This window comes from Mytilus californianus, unplaced genomic scaffold, assembly GCF_021869535.1.
Source record: "Mytilus californianus isolate M0D057914Y unplaced genomic scaffold, xbMytCali1.0.p SCAF_6, whole genome shotgun sequence".
In the NCBI taxonomy this organism is placed as follows: Eukaryota; Metazoa; Mollusca; class Bivalvia; order Mytilida; family Mytilidae; genus Mytilus; species Mytilus californianus.
In genome coordinates this window covers 78,722,536-78,735,303 of record NW_026262712.1, presented here as the reverse complement: position 1 = coordinate 78,735,303, position 12,768 = coordinate 78,722,536, and the positions used below count along the sequence as shown (strand labels likewise).

The 12,768-nt window shown below is 31.8% G+C and overlaps 1 protein-coding gene across 4 annotated transcripts in view; it reads right to left on the bottom strand.

Annotated features, from left to right (window-relative positions):
• The window catches only part of LOC127705300 (uncharacterized), a 34,080-nt gene extending 21,696 nt beyond the window's left edge, over positions 1 to 12,384 (bottom strand). For all 4 annotated transcript variants that reach the window (XM_052209615.1, XM_052209616.1, XM_052209619.1 and 1 more), the window contains exons 1-4: positions 12,240 to 12,384; positions 6,851 to 6,933; positions 4,944 to 5,167; positions 3,854 to 3,988 (exon numbers count right to left, since the gene is read on the bottom strand). In XM_052209615.1, the coding sequence (XP_052065575.1) occupies positions 3,854 to 3,988; positions 4,944 to 5,167; positions 6,851 to 6,933; positions 12,240 to 12,256 (459 nt within the window). In that variant the 5' untranslated portion in view covers positions 12,257 to 12,384. The remainder of the gene's footprint in view (positions 1 to 3,853; positions 3,989 to 4,943; positions 5,168 to 6,850; positions 6,934 to 12,239) is intronic.
• Between the last annotated feature and the right edge of the window lie 384 nt (positions 12,385 to 12,768).

Sequence of the window (12,768 nt, the reverse complement as noted above, 5' to 3'; positions counted from 1 at the left end):
ACAAGTTTTCCTTGCTGGCGCACTGTTTGAAAAAAATTGCAAATTGGACTTTTGAAACCCACATTTAAATTTTCAAGAATCAATAATAACAACTTTATTCACCTACTTTATTATCCGGTAATACGAGAGATCACATGTATGTATCAGTATCAGATCTCATGATGTTGTTGCCGCACAAAATTAACCTTCAGAAACACCATCCGTCGGAATAAAAAAAAATGTTCGAAATAACCTTTTACGACGCTTTAGAAAGGAAAGTATGTTGTTGTCCTCTCTCTCTCTCTCATTAGCAAAATCATTGAAAATAAAAAGAGAAATGAAAGATGACACTGGCTAACTTACAGACTATTTGACTATATTAGACTAGATGTGTGGGTTTTTTTGTCGCGTCAATTTCAGAACTTCGCTCTAGCTCACTCTTTCGCTACTGTTGACAGACGGACAGACATTAGCACGGACGGACTTCTTTATACCATTATGTGTCCCGACTAAGACGAGCGTATGCAAATTATTCCATCTAGTTTGTGGATTCATTATTACTGAATATTTAAAATATAAGAAAATTAAAATTATAGGTATAAAATTTTTAATATATAAATTAAAGTTTTTGATTCTAAAACGTTTTACATCCATTTAACCTATCATAAAATACGATCCCCGTTATTACTACCTCACGTGTTTTGAATAAACGAGACAGTAGATATAAAATACAAATAAGTTTTTATTTCAACAATTGATTTAGAATCTAAGAAATAATTTTCCGTTGAAAACTATAAAGTATTTCTCAAAACAGGATGAAATATTATGAATCTAAATAGCTCATTTTGGAAATTAAAACAAAGACAAGGTTGTATGTATAGATTGCCGGCATTGAAAATCGAAATTTGTTTTCAATCTTTCCGGTCATTGTAGCTTTTTGAAATTGAGAAATTTTATGTTGGATCTTATTCTTGAAGCAATTGTTTTTGTCATAAGTTAAATTTACAACAAGTTTAGTTTTAAAAACCGTAAATTTTTATTTTAATTCACATTCACTGAGTATATTAATTTCTTATATTTTTTGCCGTAAGCTTCTGTGAGATCAGGCGAAATCTTTATCATTTCTCCTTGAGACAATTTGAAATGAATCGAATGACAAAAGACAATGAACCTTTATCATTTTATTTTTACTATAAGATTTTGTCAATTAAGCAGTAAAGATAAAATTTAACTTCATTGCAAGATCACCATTATTTTACGAGAATCTTAAAGAAATAAGTTAATCTCAACATGCATACGTTGCCAGTATATCGAAACTTCTTGAAAGTATTGTTTATCGGCCTAACCTTCTGAAAACTCAGTTTTGAAAATCACATATTAAGTTAAAATTCTAAGCGTAAGTCATATAAATCTACCAGTGTAAAGTTACACGGGCGTACGAGATTTGCGCCGATTTAAAAAAAAATTTCAATCTTTAATTTGCGCCGATTTGATTCTTTCATTAGCGCCTATTTTATTTTTTTATCACTAGCCCCGATACTTTATTTGCTATACGAGTAAACACATGTACATGTAGTAAACCTAGAATGTATATTGCATGGTAATATATGGATATAAATAGTGTTCCCTTATGTTTAAGAAAATTTTGGTCATATTGTTCGAGAACTTCGTTTTGACACAAGAAAGAAAAGATGGACTTCGTTATTGGCAAGTACAACAAGTATAGAAAAGATAAAATGACAAGAAAAAAATATATCAGATGTGTGGCATATAAATTCTCGACAAAATAATAATTCATTGTACTAGTATTACATTTTTATGGATTTTATTGTGGTGCTTTGAAATGCTGTAAATAGAATTTTACTCCGTGATTTTAGTGGATGTAAACAGAGTGCACAAATATCTCTTAAATTGACTTATCCTGCTCGAAATTCTACTCCCACCTCCCCTTTGTGAGCAGGGGACAACAGTTATATACATGTTATAATTGACAATTCATAACATATGTACAACTTGCTAACGGAAGAGGTGTATATGATAAATATGCTTTCACCTATAATCTACCTGTACACAATCGGCGCAAATGAAAGACAAAATCGGCGCAAGTGATGAAAGAAAAATATGAAATGCAGATCGGCGCAAATGCAAAAAGCCGAGTTCAAAATTTATATTTTTATTATTATTTTTATTAGAACGGAGGTTACAGATAGTGTAGTATCTTTTGTGTTCATTTGTATTTAATTTCTTCTAGGTATCAGTGCGACGCTTAATTCCACTTTTCTTGGCAGACGTAGTTTTTTAAGCGTACACCATGTTGAAATCCGTGAAAAACGCGAAATAGGACGTTATAATTTGACGTTTTTTTCATGGCTAGAAACAACGTCATAGAGCTTTTATGTCACTACCAAGTTGCGTTAGTTGATGCGCATCAACAATAGGCTGTTTGGTCTTTAACTTCAAACTTGAATTTTACTACATACAGTTAACTTTGTGTTATCTAGAATATTAATGTAATTTCCATTTAAAACTTTAACGTTTTGACTGTATTTAGTGTAACACAAGAATATTGAACTAAAGATAATACACATGTTAATTAAAATGATAAGTTTTGACACAGTTCTACTTCCGACTAGAAGCTACAACAAAATAAAAAATGAAGCAATTAGGAGTAGTCATGCAAATACCATTAACTGGAAATATATCAGAACTTTAGATAGGATATAGTACACTTTGAGTGTTCATAGATTGTAAAACGAACTATGACATTTCCAACATGGAAGTATAGGCGTCCAATAAACTATGTAAAATACCAAAGTATCAAAGAATGAAATATAAAGTTGCACTATTATAAAGAAAACCGAATTTATTATTGCTTCTCTCTCCAGTACTTTCAAACGACAGACATATTATAAAAATTAAGCCATGTAAGATGTAAGGTCAATTCCTATATTTAAATTTAATCTAAAAGATACATATTCTCTATGATATTATAATCGAAGTTAAACACGAACAAGTAAGGAAATGTTATTTTATTCTCTGACGAAGCGAGTTAACTCCAGATAAACCCAGATACTAAGTTTAAAGTATTATAATTGCTAAGTTGATTAAGATGTTTTGGATGATGTTGCTTAAGTATCCTGGAATCTAGTCTCCACGTATCTCATAAAGTTTTCTACAATTGTACATAATAATTGAAATATTTTTGTAGAATATACGTTTATCATAATTTGTTTAGCCGTCTGTCATTCTGGACTTGAAGTTACTTCCACAGAGTTAAAAAAGTAACCCATCATATCATTTTCTTAGGTCTTTAATGAAGAATCTAGTTATATCAAAGCTATACATGCACTACACATACTCCTGAGGTGCACAATTCTTTATAATTACATCGGGGAAATGATATAAAAGGAAGGGTCTACCGTTTAATTTGAACAGGAGTATCTTGAAATAACGTAAGGAATCTTTATTCTGACCACATTATACATAATTCATGACCACACTAACCATAAATAACTCCACATATCAAAGGGGGGACTCCACATATCAAAGGGGGAAACTTAATTATTGCTTAGAATTATGGAAATGTTTCATTATACGTTTCTGTTCAATTTGTTGCCTGTGTATTGAGATGATATGTGATCTTCTTATTCCTGAATATCTATGATATACATATGAAGTGTGTTTATTGCATTAATTTTGTATGATAAAACATAACACGGTGCAGTCTCTTAAGAATGTTCTATACTTTGCCTTTCTACGTTACATGTTAATCATCGATCAGTTTATTTTTGTTAATACTGCAGATCAGTTTATTTCATTATACATGTACCTAATACTTTCTTATATCCCGATGTAATACAACATAAAATCTTACTTTAAACTGATTTCCAAACGTAACTATATCCTTCCGCTGTGATTTCAGACCTAGTAGTCTTTTCAGAAGTCTTGTCTTGCTTCGTGACTTTGGTTTGACAACATAGAAGGCTGCTACAGCTCCTCGGCGTTCAATCTGTAAAATTAAAGAACCTTTGTGAGCACGCTCACATACCCCATACCCCCACATTGTCACTGGGCAAACAAAATCTCACAAGATTCAGAAGTTCAAAGACTCATCACTTATACAAAAATGTCAACTGATAAGAATTTTTTGTGGACATGCACATCTATTGTCTTTATTGTCTACAAAGTTTCATGAAATTCTGTTGTGTGGTTTCAAAGAAGTTGCGATGACAAACTGTTATGGTAGTTTATTTCGTCCAATATTCTATGTTCAAAGGGGCATAACTCCTAGATGAAAGTTGAATCATAATTTCCTGTCGATATGCACATGTACATAGTATGTCCTTATTATCTACAAAGTTTCATGAAATTCTGTTTTGTGGTTTCAGAGGAATTGCGATGACAAGAACAGGACTGACGGACAGACTGACGGACGGACCGACTGACGGACGGACGGACGGACGAGTCTAAAACATTATACCAAACGGACTTTTGTTGCGTGGGGTAAAATAAACTATAACTACACGACTACAGGAATATCAACTCTTCTGCTATTTAGTTTGAAACTTTATCATGCACTTGACATATTTTAGTACGAAACAAATATTAAAGTCTTTAGCTCGAAATCTGTAGTGATCAAATTGGTTAACGATATGTAAACAATGTCAAAAACTATATATCACAATGTTATCATTTGTAGTTACGTGGAATAGATGCATCCAAAATGAAGTACTGTTTCTTAGGTAACTATATTGGAATATAATTCTATTTCATTTACAATTTTTTTAATAAACAAACTTTCATTTTCCTTTATATATGTGTACAAAGTGCATGTGTATCTCTTTATATTTCTTAAGATAAGTTGTCGAAGTAGACCAACGCAATAGGTAATCCATGTCCAATAGATAAGACAGATTACAGAATGAAAAATATTTAGGTTCAAAAACAATTATTATGATATTCACCTCTAGATGTTCCAAAGCTTTAACCACCTCAGTTATAACATTCTCATTACATCCCTGTCTAAAATTTGCCACAAAAGCAGCACTTTTCCTCTTCATAACTAAGAAAATGACATCCTGTAGATATACAAGGTATTTACATGCGCCCTCAAGTTCCCAGTCTTTGTTTTCTATTGCACTATGTAAAGGAAATGTAACTAAAGGATTCCCAGCTAAGTCTGTACCACCTTTAATACAAATAAGAGTGAATAACAACATAGGTTAGTATACATGTAGATCAATAAAACAGCAATCCAACACACAAAAAAACAAACAAAAAGACATTTGGAGGTCAATATTATATGGCAAACAATAGATTAGTGTCAATAGTATATTTATGTAAAGTTCTAAATTGTCGCAAGTCGAGACGATTTGTAAATAAATTATAACACTCCTTAGGTAGGGGTTCGAGTCTTACTCTGGTCATTTGCAAAAATATGTTCCCTGGACAGAAAAAGGTCCTCTTATTTGCATTGAATACGTTGACATTACTTACATCGTCTGACTGTATTCTTTTTTTCAATTTTTAACTATTGTTTTAGTGTAATTGCGTTTTGCCGTGTGTATTAAAAGGACCTTGCCATTATGGGTAATTATTGTGCGTTTATCGTGTAGATTCTGTTCCTCTCCAACGCAAGAACATACATTAAGGGGGTTGATGTCTCACAAAACTTTAAATGATAACAAATAAACATAGCAAAATTATGTATCTATTCGTAAAACGGGAACCTCGCAAGTGGTTGCCCTTGTTTAATGCATTTTGTTAATTTAGGACTTTGGTGTCTAATATAAAATTTTAGTTATTTCTGTTGAATTCTTTCACAAGTTGTCTGCACTCAGTTGTTTTACAATCTGGCATATTGTCTGGAAGTTTGGCTACCTTGAGTACCGTGTATTGACTTTTAGATGTTATTTAGGCTTGCTTTCATGTTGGGCTTTCGTATCACTGACTTTCTTTCGTGATTATCAAAATAAGTCTGGTACCTAAAGCAGAGGAAACATATAGATGTGTGCAAAAACAAAATATTAATTGCATTTACTGCAGACAGAAACTTTTGGTATTTAACATACTAGTATTACTTATGATAATTAAATAAATTAAAAAATATCAAAACGCTGTTAAAATCGTCACTGTAAGTTATTGTCAAAAAATTGTTGTGCAAAATAAATTCCAGTTAAATAAATTTATAAATATATATAATTAGAAAGTCCTGTAAACTGTATGTACTGAGTAATCTTAATAATTTGACCTTGGTCCACTACTATTAACATATTTCAGTTGAAGATGTTGTTATCATAATCATATAAAATAGTCGTTATCAATCATCCAATTTGGATAACTAGACAAGACTTTACCGAGGAATGAATAAATATTTACTTGTTTTCAACTTATTTCACCTAAATGGGGAAATAAATATATATATCAGATTCAAATATTTATACATCTATTCTTCTTACATAAGTAATTACATCCCGGATAAGAAAGTAAAAATTCTAAATTCCAATTATATAACTAGAAGATAAATCTAAATATTGTTGCACACATACTTAGAAATGGCGAATATGTACATGTTTACATCTTTTTCGATACCATTTTGGTTGTCGATTATGAAAAGGGTTATGGTTTAAACAGACATTTTTATGAACTATGTGAATATGCATGGCACAAAGGCTGCAGTAGTTCTTCAAATTTGAAAATGATTATTTAATTGTTTTTTTTGTTTAACTTATATTGTTGGGTTGATCTCTTATTGATATTTAACTAACATCTCATTATATTCATATACATAAAATTAGTGCCGATACAAGTAATTATGATAGAAAAGTAATAAAAAAAATGCAAACAATCGATAAAAAAATCTAACTTTTACCTGAAAGAATGGCGATCTGAGAATTGAGTAGTCCCGGTTCTATTGCTCCGTTCTCACGCTGCATCCTCTTGGTGGAGGCTTTCCTGTAGAAGAAATTGTTGTTTACACTAGTTAACCATGAATCATGTATTTCATAGCAATTAATTAAACACCTTTGTGCAATTTATTTACATGGTATTTGATATATTTTGTAGGGATATAATTCATTTGCACAATGATCTGGGTTTATTGTTATTCTGACTGTCTTTGATTAATAAAATATTCTAAAATTGTAAAAGACAACCAGAATCATGACGAGAACAAGTCATATTATTATATACATGCAATACTGGCAAGCGTTTCTGGAAGGCATAAGTTGCACCTAAATGTTGCTTTTAAAGGACGCGGGAAATACCCAAGAGACAATCAAATATCTTAAGTCGAATAGAGACCAACAACACATGCCGAAAAACTTCAAAACGACAAACATCATTCTGCAATACACAACCTAGTAAATAAAGACTGAACAACACAATTCCTACCACACCGGGGATGATATCATGTGCTTCGGAAGGGTAAACAGATTCTATCGAACATGTGCCATCCGTCGTGTTGCTCATGGTAAGTTAAAAAAAGGAAAAGATTCGGTGAAAAGTCTTATTATGTGATGTAACAATCGATGAAAAATTAACATTTAAAATCTGTTGTTGATAACAGATCTGGGTTGGTCCTTGATAAATGTAATAACAACTTTTCCATATTCGGGACGATTTAACTTCACGTTCTGCTATTTAGATAATGTCCACTCATTAAATAATTCAAAGTTTGGTGACTATGTTGAACGCATCTATCCAATTGAACTTGAAATAAAGGGGATACCACAGAAACTGTTAAATTTAGTCTGTCTCATATCTAAACTTACATCTAGAAATTGACAATGAGGGTAAAACTTTACGACAAAAGAGATGAGTTCAGCTTCCCAATTGTGAACTTTTCATTTCTATGTAGCAACTTTCCAGCAGCGCCTGCATATGGAGAATATCCCCTTGGTATCTTTCGCTTCTCTTTTAAAGCTTGACAAACGTGTCTAATGTTGTAGGCCGTATGTTGACCTCTAACTCTCTTTTTTTGTTTGATCGTTTTGTGACTGTCCCATTGACGTATTTTCCACATTTCTTTTTAGTCATTCGTGATTGTAGAATCTATCCATAGTTTTGTTATATATTCTACATTCGGGGTAATATTTTACGAATATATTGCCTACCCATGGTGATATTTACAACAAACCATGTGCAGTTATGCACTACAATGTATTTTCTAACTGATTAGATATCTGTTGATAAGTCAAATTGTATATGCAGCTTTTTCTTGTGTAACAAGAGAAATACAAAAACGGCATTGTATCCACAAACAATTATATAATTCTATAATGAATGTGACAGAATATGAACATTTTATCAATTCATAAAATTTATGTTGCCCCCTAGTACGTCTATCAGATTTTGTTAAATTGTCCTTTGGAACTTCTACTAACCCCAATTAATTTTATATAGCATTGTTAATATAGCTTTTTTTCGTCTATTATGTAAACTTTCCCATTGTAAAGAATTTATCATGTTGGAAACTGCTCCCGGTGTTCTGCCTTTATAATCGTTATAGACAAATATGGCTGCTTTACGCTGGATCTGCTCAACCTGAGTGATGTGGTGCTTTTTGTACGGATCCCAGACAGGGGAAGAGTATTCGACGACTGGACGGACAAGTGACCTGTACGTAATGTTTTTAACCTTACGTGTGCAGTTTTTCTACGAAGAAAACCTAAGGTTTTATTTGCCTAGCAGGTAATATTATTTATAAGTGTTCCCCAGTCAAGATCAGGGCTTATAGTTACACCTAAGTATTTACTGTCTTTTACTGATTCTAAAACATGATTATGCAACATATAATCAAAAGCAGAAGGTTTATTTTTTTCAGAAATATGTATTACATAACATTTTTCAGGATTAAAATTCATTTGCCAGTCCTGTTTCCATTGCACTAAACTAGATAAATCTTTTTGAAGTAATTGTGCATCAGAGTTATTATTCACATTTCTATACAATAAGCAGTCATCTGCAAAAAGTCTTGCATTGCAAGTTACATGTTCTGGTAAGTCATTAATACATAGTAAAAATAACGTCGGGCCTAATACTGTTTCCTGAGGAACACCAGGGTCAACAGCTAATTTAGAAGATTTTTACACCATTTAAAAGTACCTGATGTTGCCTGTCAGATAAAAAATCTGTTATCCAATTTAAGTTTTGATTCCTAATACCGTAAAAATCTAATTTTTGAGCTAATCTTTGATGGGGGGCTTTATTAAATGCTTTAGAAAAATCTAAAAGTATAACATCTATTTGATTGCCATTTGCCAATGATTTTGCTAGATCAGCCTGGGTGTAAATTTATGGCTAGTTTACTTTCGCTCGTTACACACATATGCAAAACCTATCATATTAATGCTAAGTATATGATAAATTTATTTATAAAAGTAAGTAAGTAAGTAGATCATTTATTATAGTGACATGTGTATATATTACATATTGATAAATTAATACAATAATTATTATAAATTACACCGGCCTATTGGACCTATAAGTCACTTTAAACTTAATGTTCATATTTTCAATAAGCAATCTATATATAATATTGTTTTTTTATACATAACAACGTATAAATAAACCTATACATTTCAAAATTTTGATATCGAGTATAGTAAATGAATATGTACTTATTTTGTACGTAATGTTTTGGCCTCAAGGATCACTGAAGATAACTTAAGCATGCACCGAAATGCGCATCTGGTGCAGTAAAGTTGGTACCGTTAATGTTATATCAAAGACTCACGAAAACTAAGTTCAACACTCTGACACATTTATAATTAAAGTGCTTTGGGTGTTTTATAATGTGCGTTATAAAAATAAGAAGATGTGGTATTGTTGCCAATAAGACAACTCTCCACCAGAGACCAAATGACGTAGAAGGTTAGCATCTAGATGAAATTTACCTAGATACTTACACTCAACAGGATCATGATACTCAGTACCAATATCATTATGTTCGATACACTACAATCATGTCAACCATTTGACCAATTATGGCTTACCAAAAACCCTCTCTCTAAACAATTATTGTACTTTTAAGATAACAGTTAACTTGGTCACCCTATCTTTCAGCATATAAATAAATGGAGATATTAAGTATACGCCAAGCAAAATATATTTAGAGAGCAATATGCTGTCTTCAACAATATCAGGTGTCTTTTACATTAGGTCAATCTGTAATTCGTTCAGAGTCTATAATAGATGTCAATAAATTGAACAGACGCTATAGAATACCTGCAATCAATCAAATTCCCCAAATAACAAAACAATAAGACAGATATAAGAAAACCACTGACAAGGTTTCTTACTTTGCCCGGTATCTTAACCATTGGCTAGCAAAGATGATAAATGAATATGTGATGGGGTTAGTCTTTTTTCATTTCGATCCTCTCCATTTTATCTCAGTTAGTAGACCAATAATGCTATAAGATTTACATGCCTATGAAATTATATGCAGATGTGTTGCTGCACTGTTTACCGTTTTACAGTGTCAGTTTTGCAACATGAGGGTGTAACTAGATTGATGTTTAAGATACTATTGGAAGTGTATCTTTTAAGCCACCAGTCCTTCTTTATCCGTCACCTTTTATTATAATAACTGCTTTTTTCACAAGTTTTAAGTACCGGTACTCTATATAATACTAGTAAGCCATGAACTAAGGACATTAGATTTTATTCGGGATCTTGAGTGTTTATATTCCCTGTAGAGCCCGAATAACAATTGCATTATACTGGAGTGTCCTGATTTCAACATTTATTGGTCTTCGGGTTTGTTTTTTTTTTTTGTAACAGGGATATGGGCTCATATACCCTGTCAACGGAACCAATCATATTACCAGATTAGCCGGGATATTTCACTCCAGTATAATATATTATTAAGTATAATGGTTTAAAGGTTTCTCTTTTCGTGATTCATAAAGTACTGGCTATTTGTTGAAATATCGTGTTTAACCTTTGGCAATCATTGTCATAGATGTATATATTTGTTTAGGGGCCAGCTGAAGGACGCCTCCGGGTGCGGGAATTTCTCGCTGCATTGAAGACCTGTTGGTGACCTTCTGCTGTTGTCTGTTCTATGGTCGGGTTGTTGTCTCTTTGACACATTCCCCATTTCCATTCTCAATTTTATTTGGTGCCAAATAAAAAAAATCAATTTGTATTACCTGTAGGCTTAAAATGCTGTTTCTCATATTTGCCAGGGTTTTATTTCTTAGGGAGATGTTGGAGGGTGGCTTATGAATTTAGAAATTACCAAATGTATAAGTATATCATTATTATTACTTTTGTTGTTGATGATGTTGTTCAAGTGGTCTCCCAATATATCATTTTTATATGCGCTTTCTTCGTTATATTTTCGAGACGCATATTGTGTATTTCACTCTTATTCAAAGGATAATAAAACTTTGACGTTATGATCTCGTTTTGTTTAAAACGACAAATGATTAATTAAATCGTTTAACATAATTCCCTGAAGGATAGGTCACAAAAATTCTTCTTTCTTTTTAAGAAATATATTTATGTGTGACGTCAAACTGTAAACTATTTTGACAATTTCTGTATTCATTCATATTATCTGTCAAATACCAATTTAATAGACACGTTAGGCTTACCAATTTTGTGTAGAAGGTGTAAGAAATGATTAATAAGGTTGCATTTAAACTTCTTGAAAAAATAAGAATTTTACACATTTGCATAAAACTAAAAATTCAGAGGTATTTCTTAACATTTAGATAAAATATGCAACTTGGTAAAATCAACATACTACCACATGTAACAGCAACCAACATGGAAGCTGTCAAATACTCATTATGGAAGGCGTGCTTCGATGATCGCCATATTCCTTTCTATATGTTTATGGAATAATTACTTCCTTTACGAGAAAACGAAACCCATTTGAAGATCAGCGCAATGTTAAAGACTTCAGTGCATTGAGTTTACTATATAATTTATATATATATAAGTTCGACCTGTATTGTCAAGGTTTGATAAACAGTTTTAAAAAATGTTGTATTTAACAATATACGATTTACTTGATGAATGCGTAGCCATCTATTATAAGTTGTTTTTTAGATGCATCATCATGAAATTTAGTGATTTCAAAACTGATGGCGAGAATATCTAATATAAAGGGTAAGAGCTGGGAACTGTCATGTCCTATAGATTACAGTGAATTCTAAATAAGTCTCGTTTTTAATTTTTAATGTTAAAATCATATTAGTGGATTAAATTCCAGGAAAATCAAATTACTAATATTTAAAAGTCCATACCTGCTTCCACGTTTCATATCTGTCCTATTTTATTTCCACTAAATATTTGATATCTTCCTGATCAAAATTTTACGTAGTACAACACCACCACAAACATGACAAAAATCGCCCCATTGGTTACAGATTATTATTTGATGGTAGTAAATAATTGTCCCTACGGGCACCTGTAGTTATTACCTGTAAACACTAATTTTATTACCTGCTAAGACAATATACATGTGTATATGATGTGTATTAGCACAAACAAAAATGACCACAATAATTTTTACAATAGATCTCATGAAAATAATTGTGACAGAGAAACAAGAGCTTCTTTGAATAGGCTGTCTTATGTTGCTATATATATAAGAGTAAGGAGATGTGGTATGATTGTCCAAACTTTTCACCAGAGTCCAAATAACGTGGGTGAAAGCAACAATAGGTCACTGTATATATAATCCTTAGACAAGTTTTCTTTGTTAAATATTTGATATTTCCTTGTACTCCCTAAAACATACAGATTATAGTCAAAGACTACTGAGTACCAGTG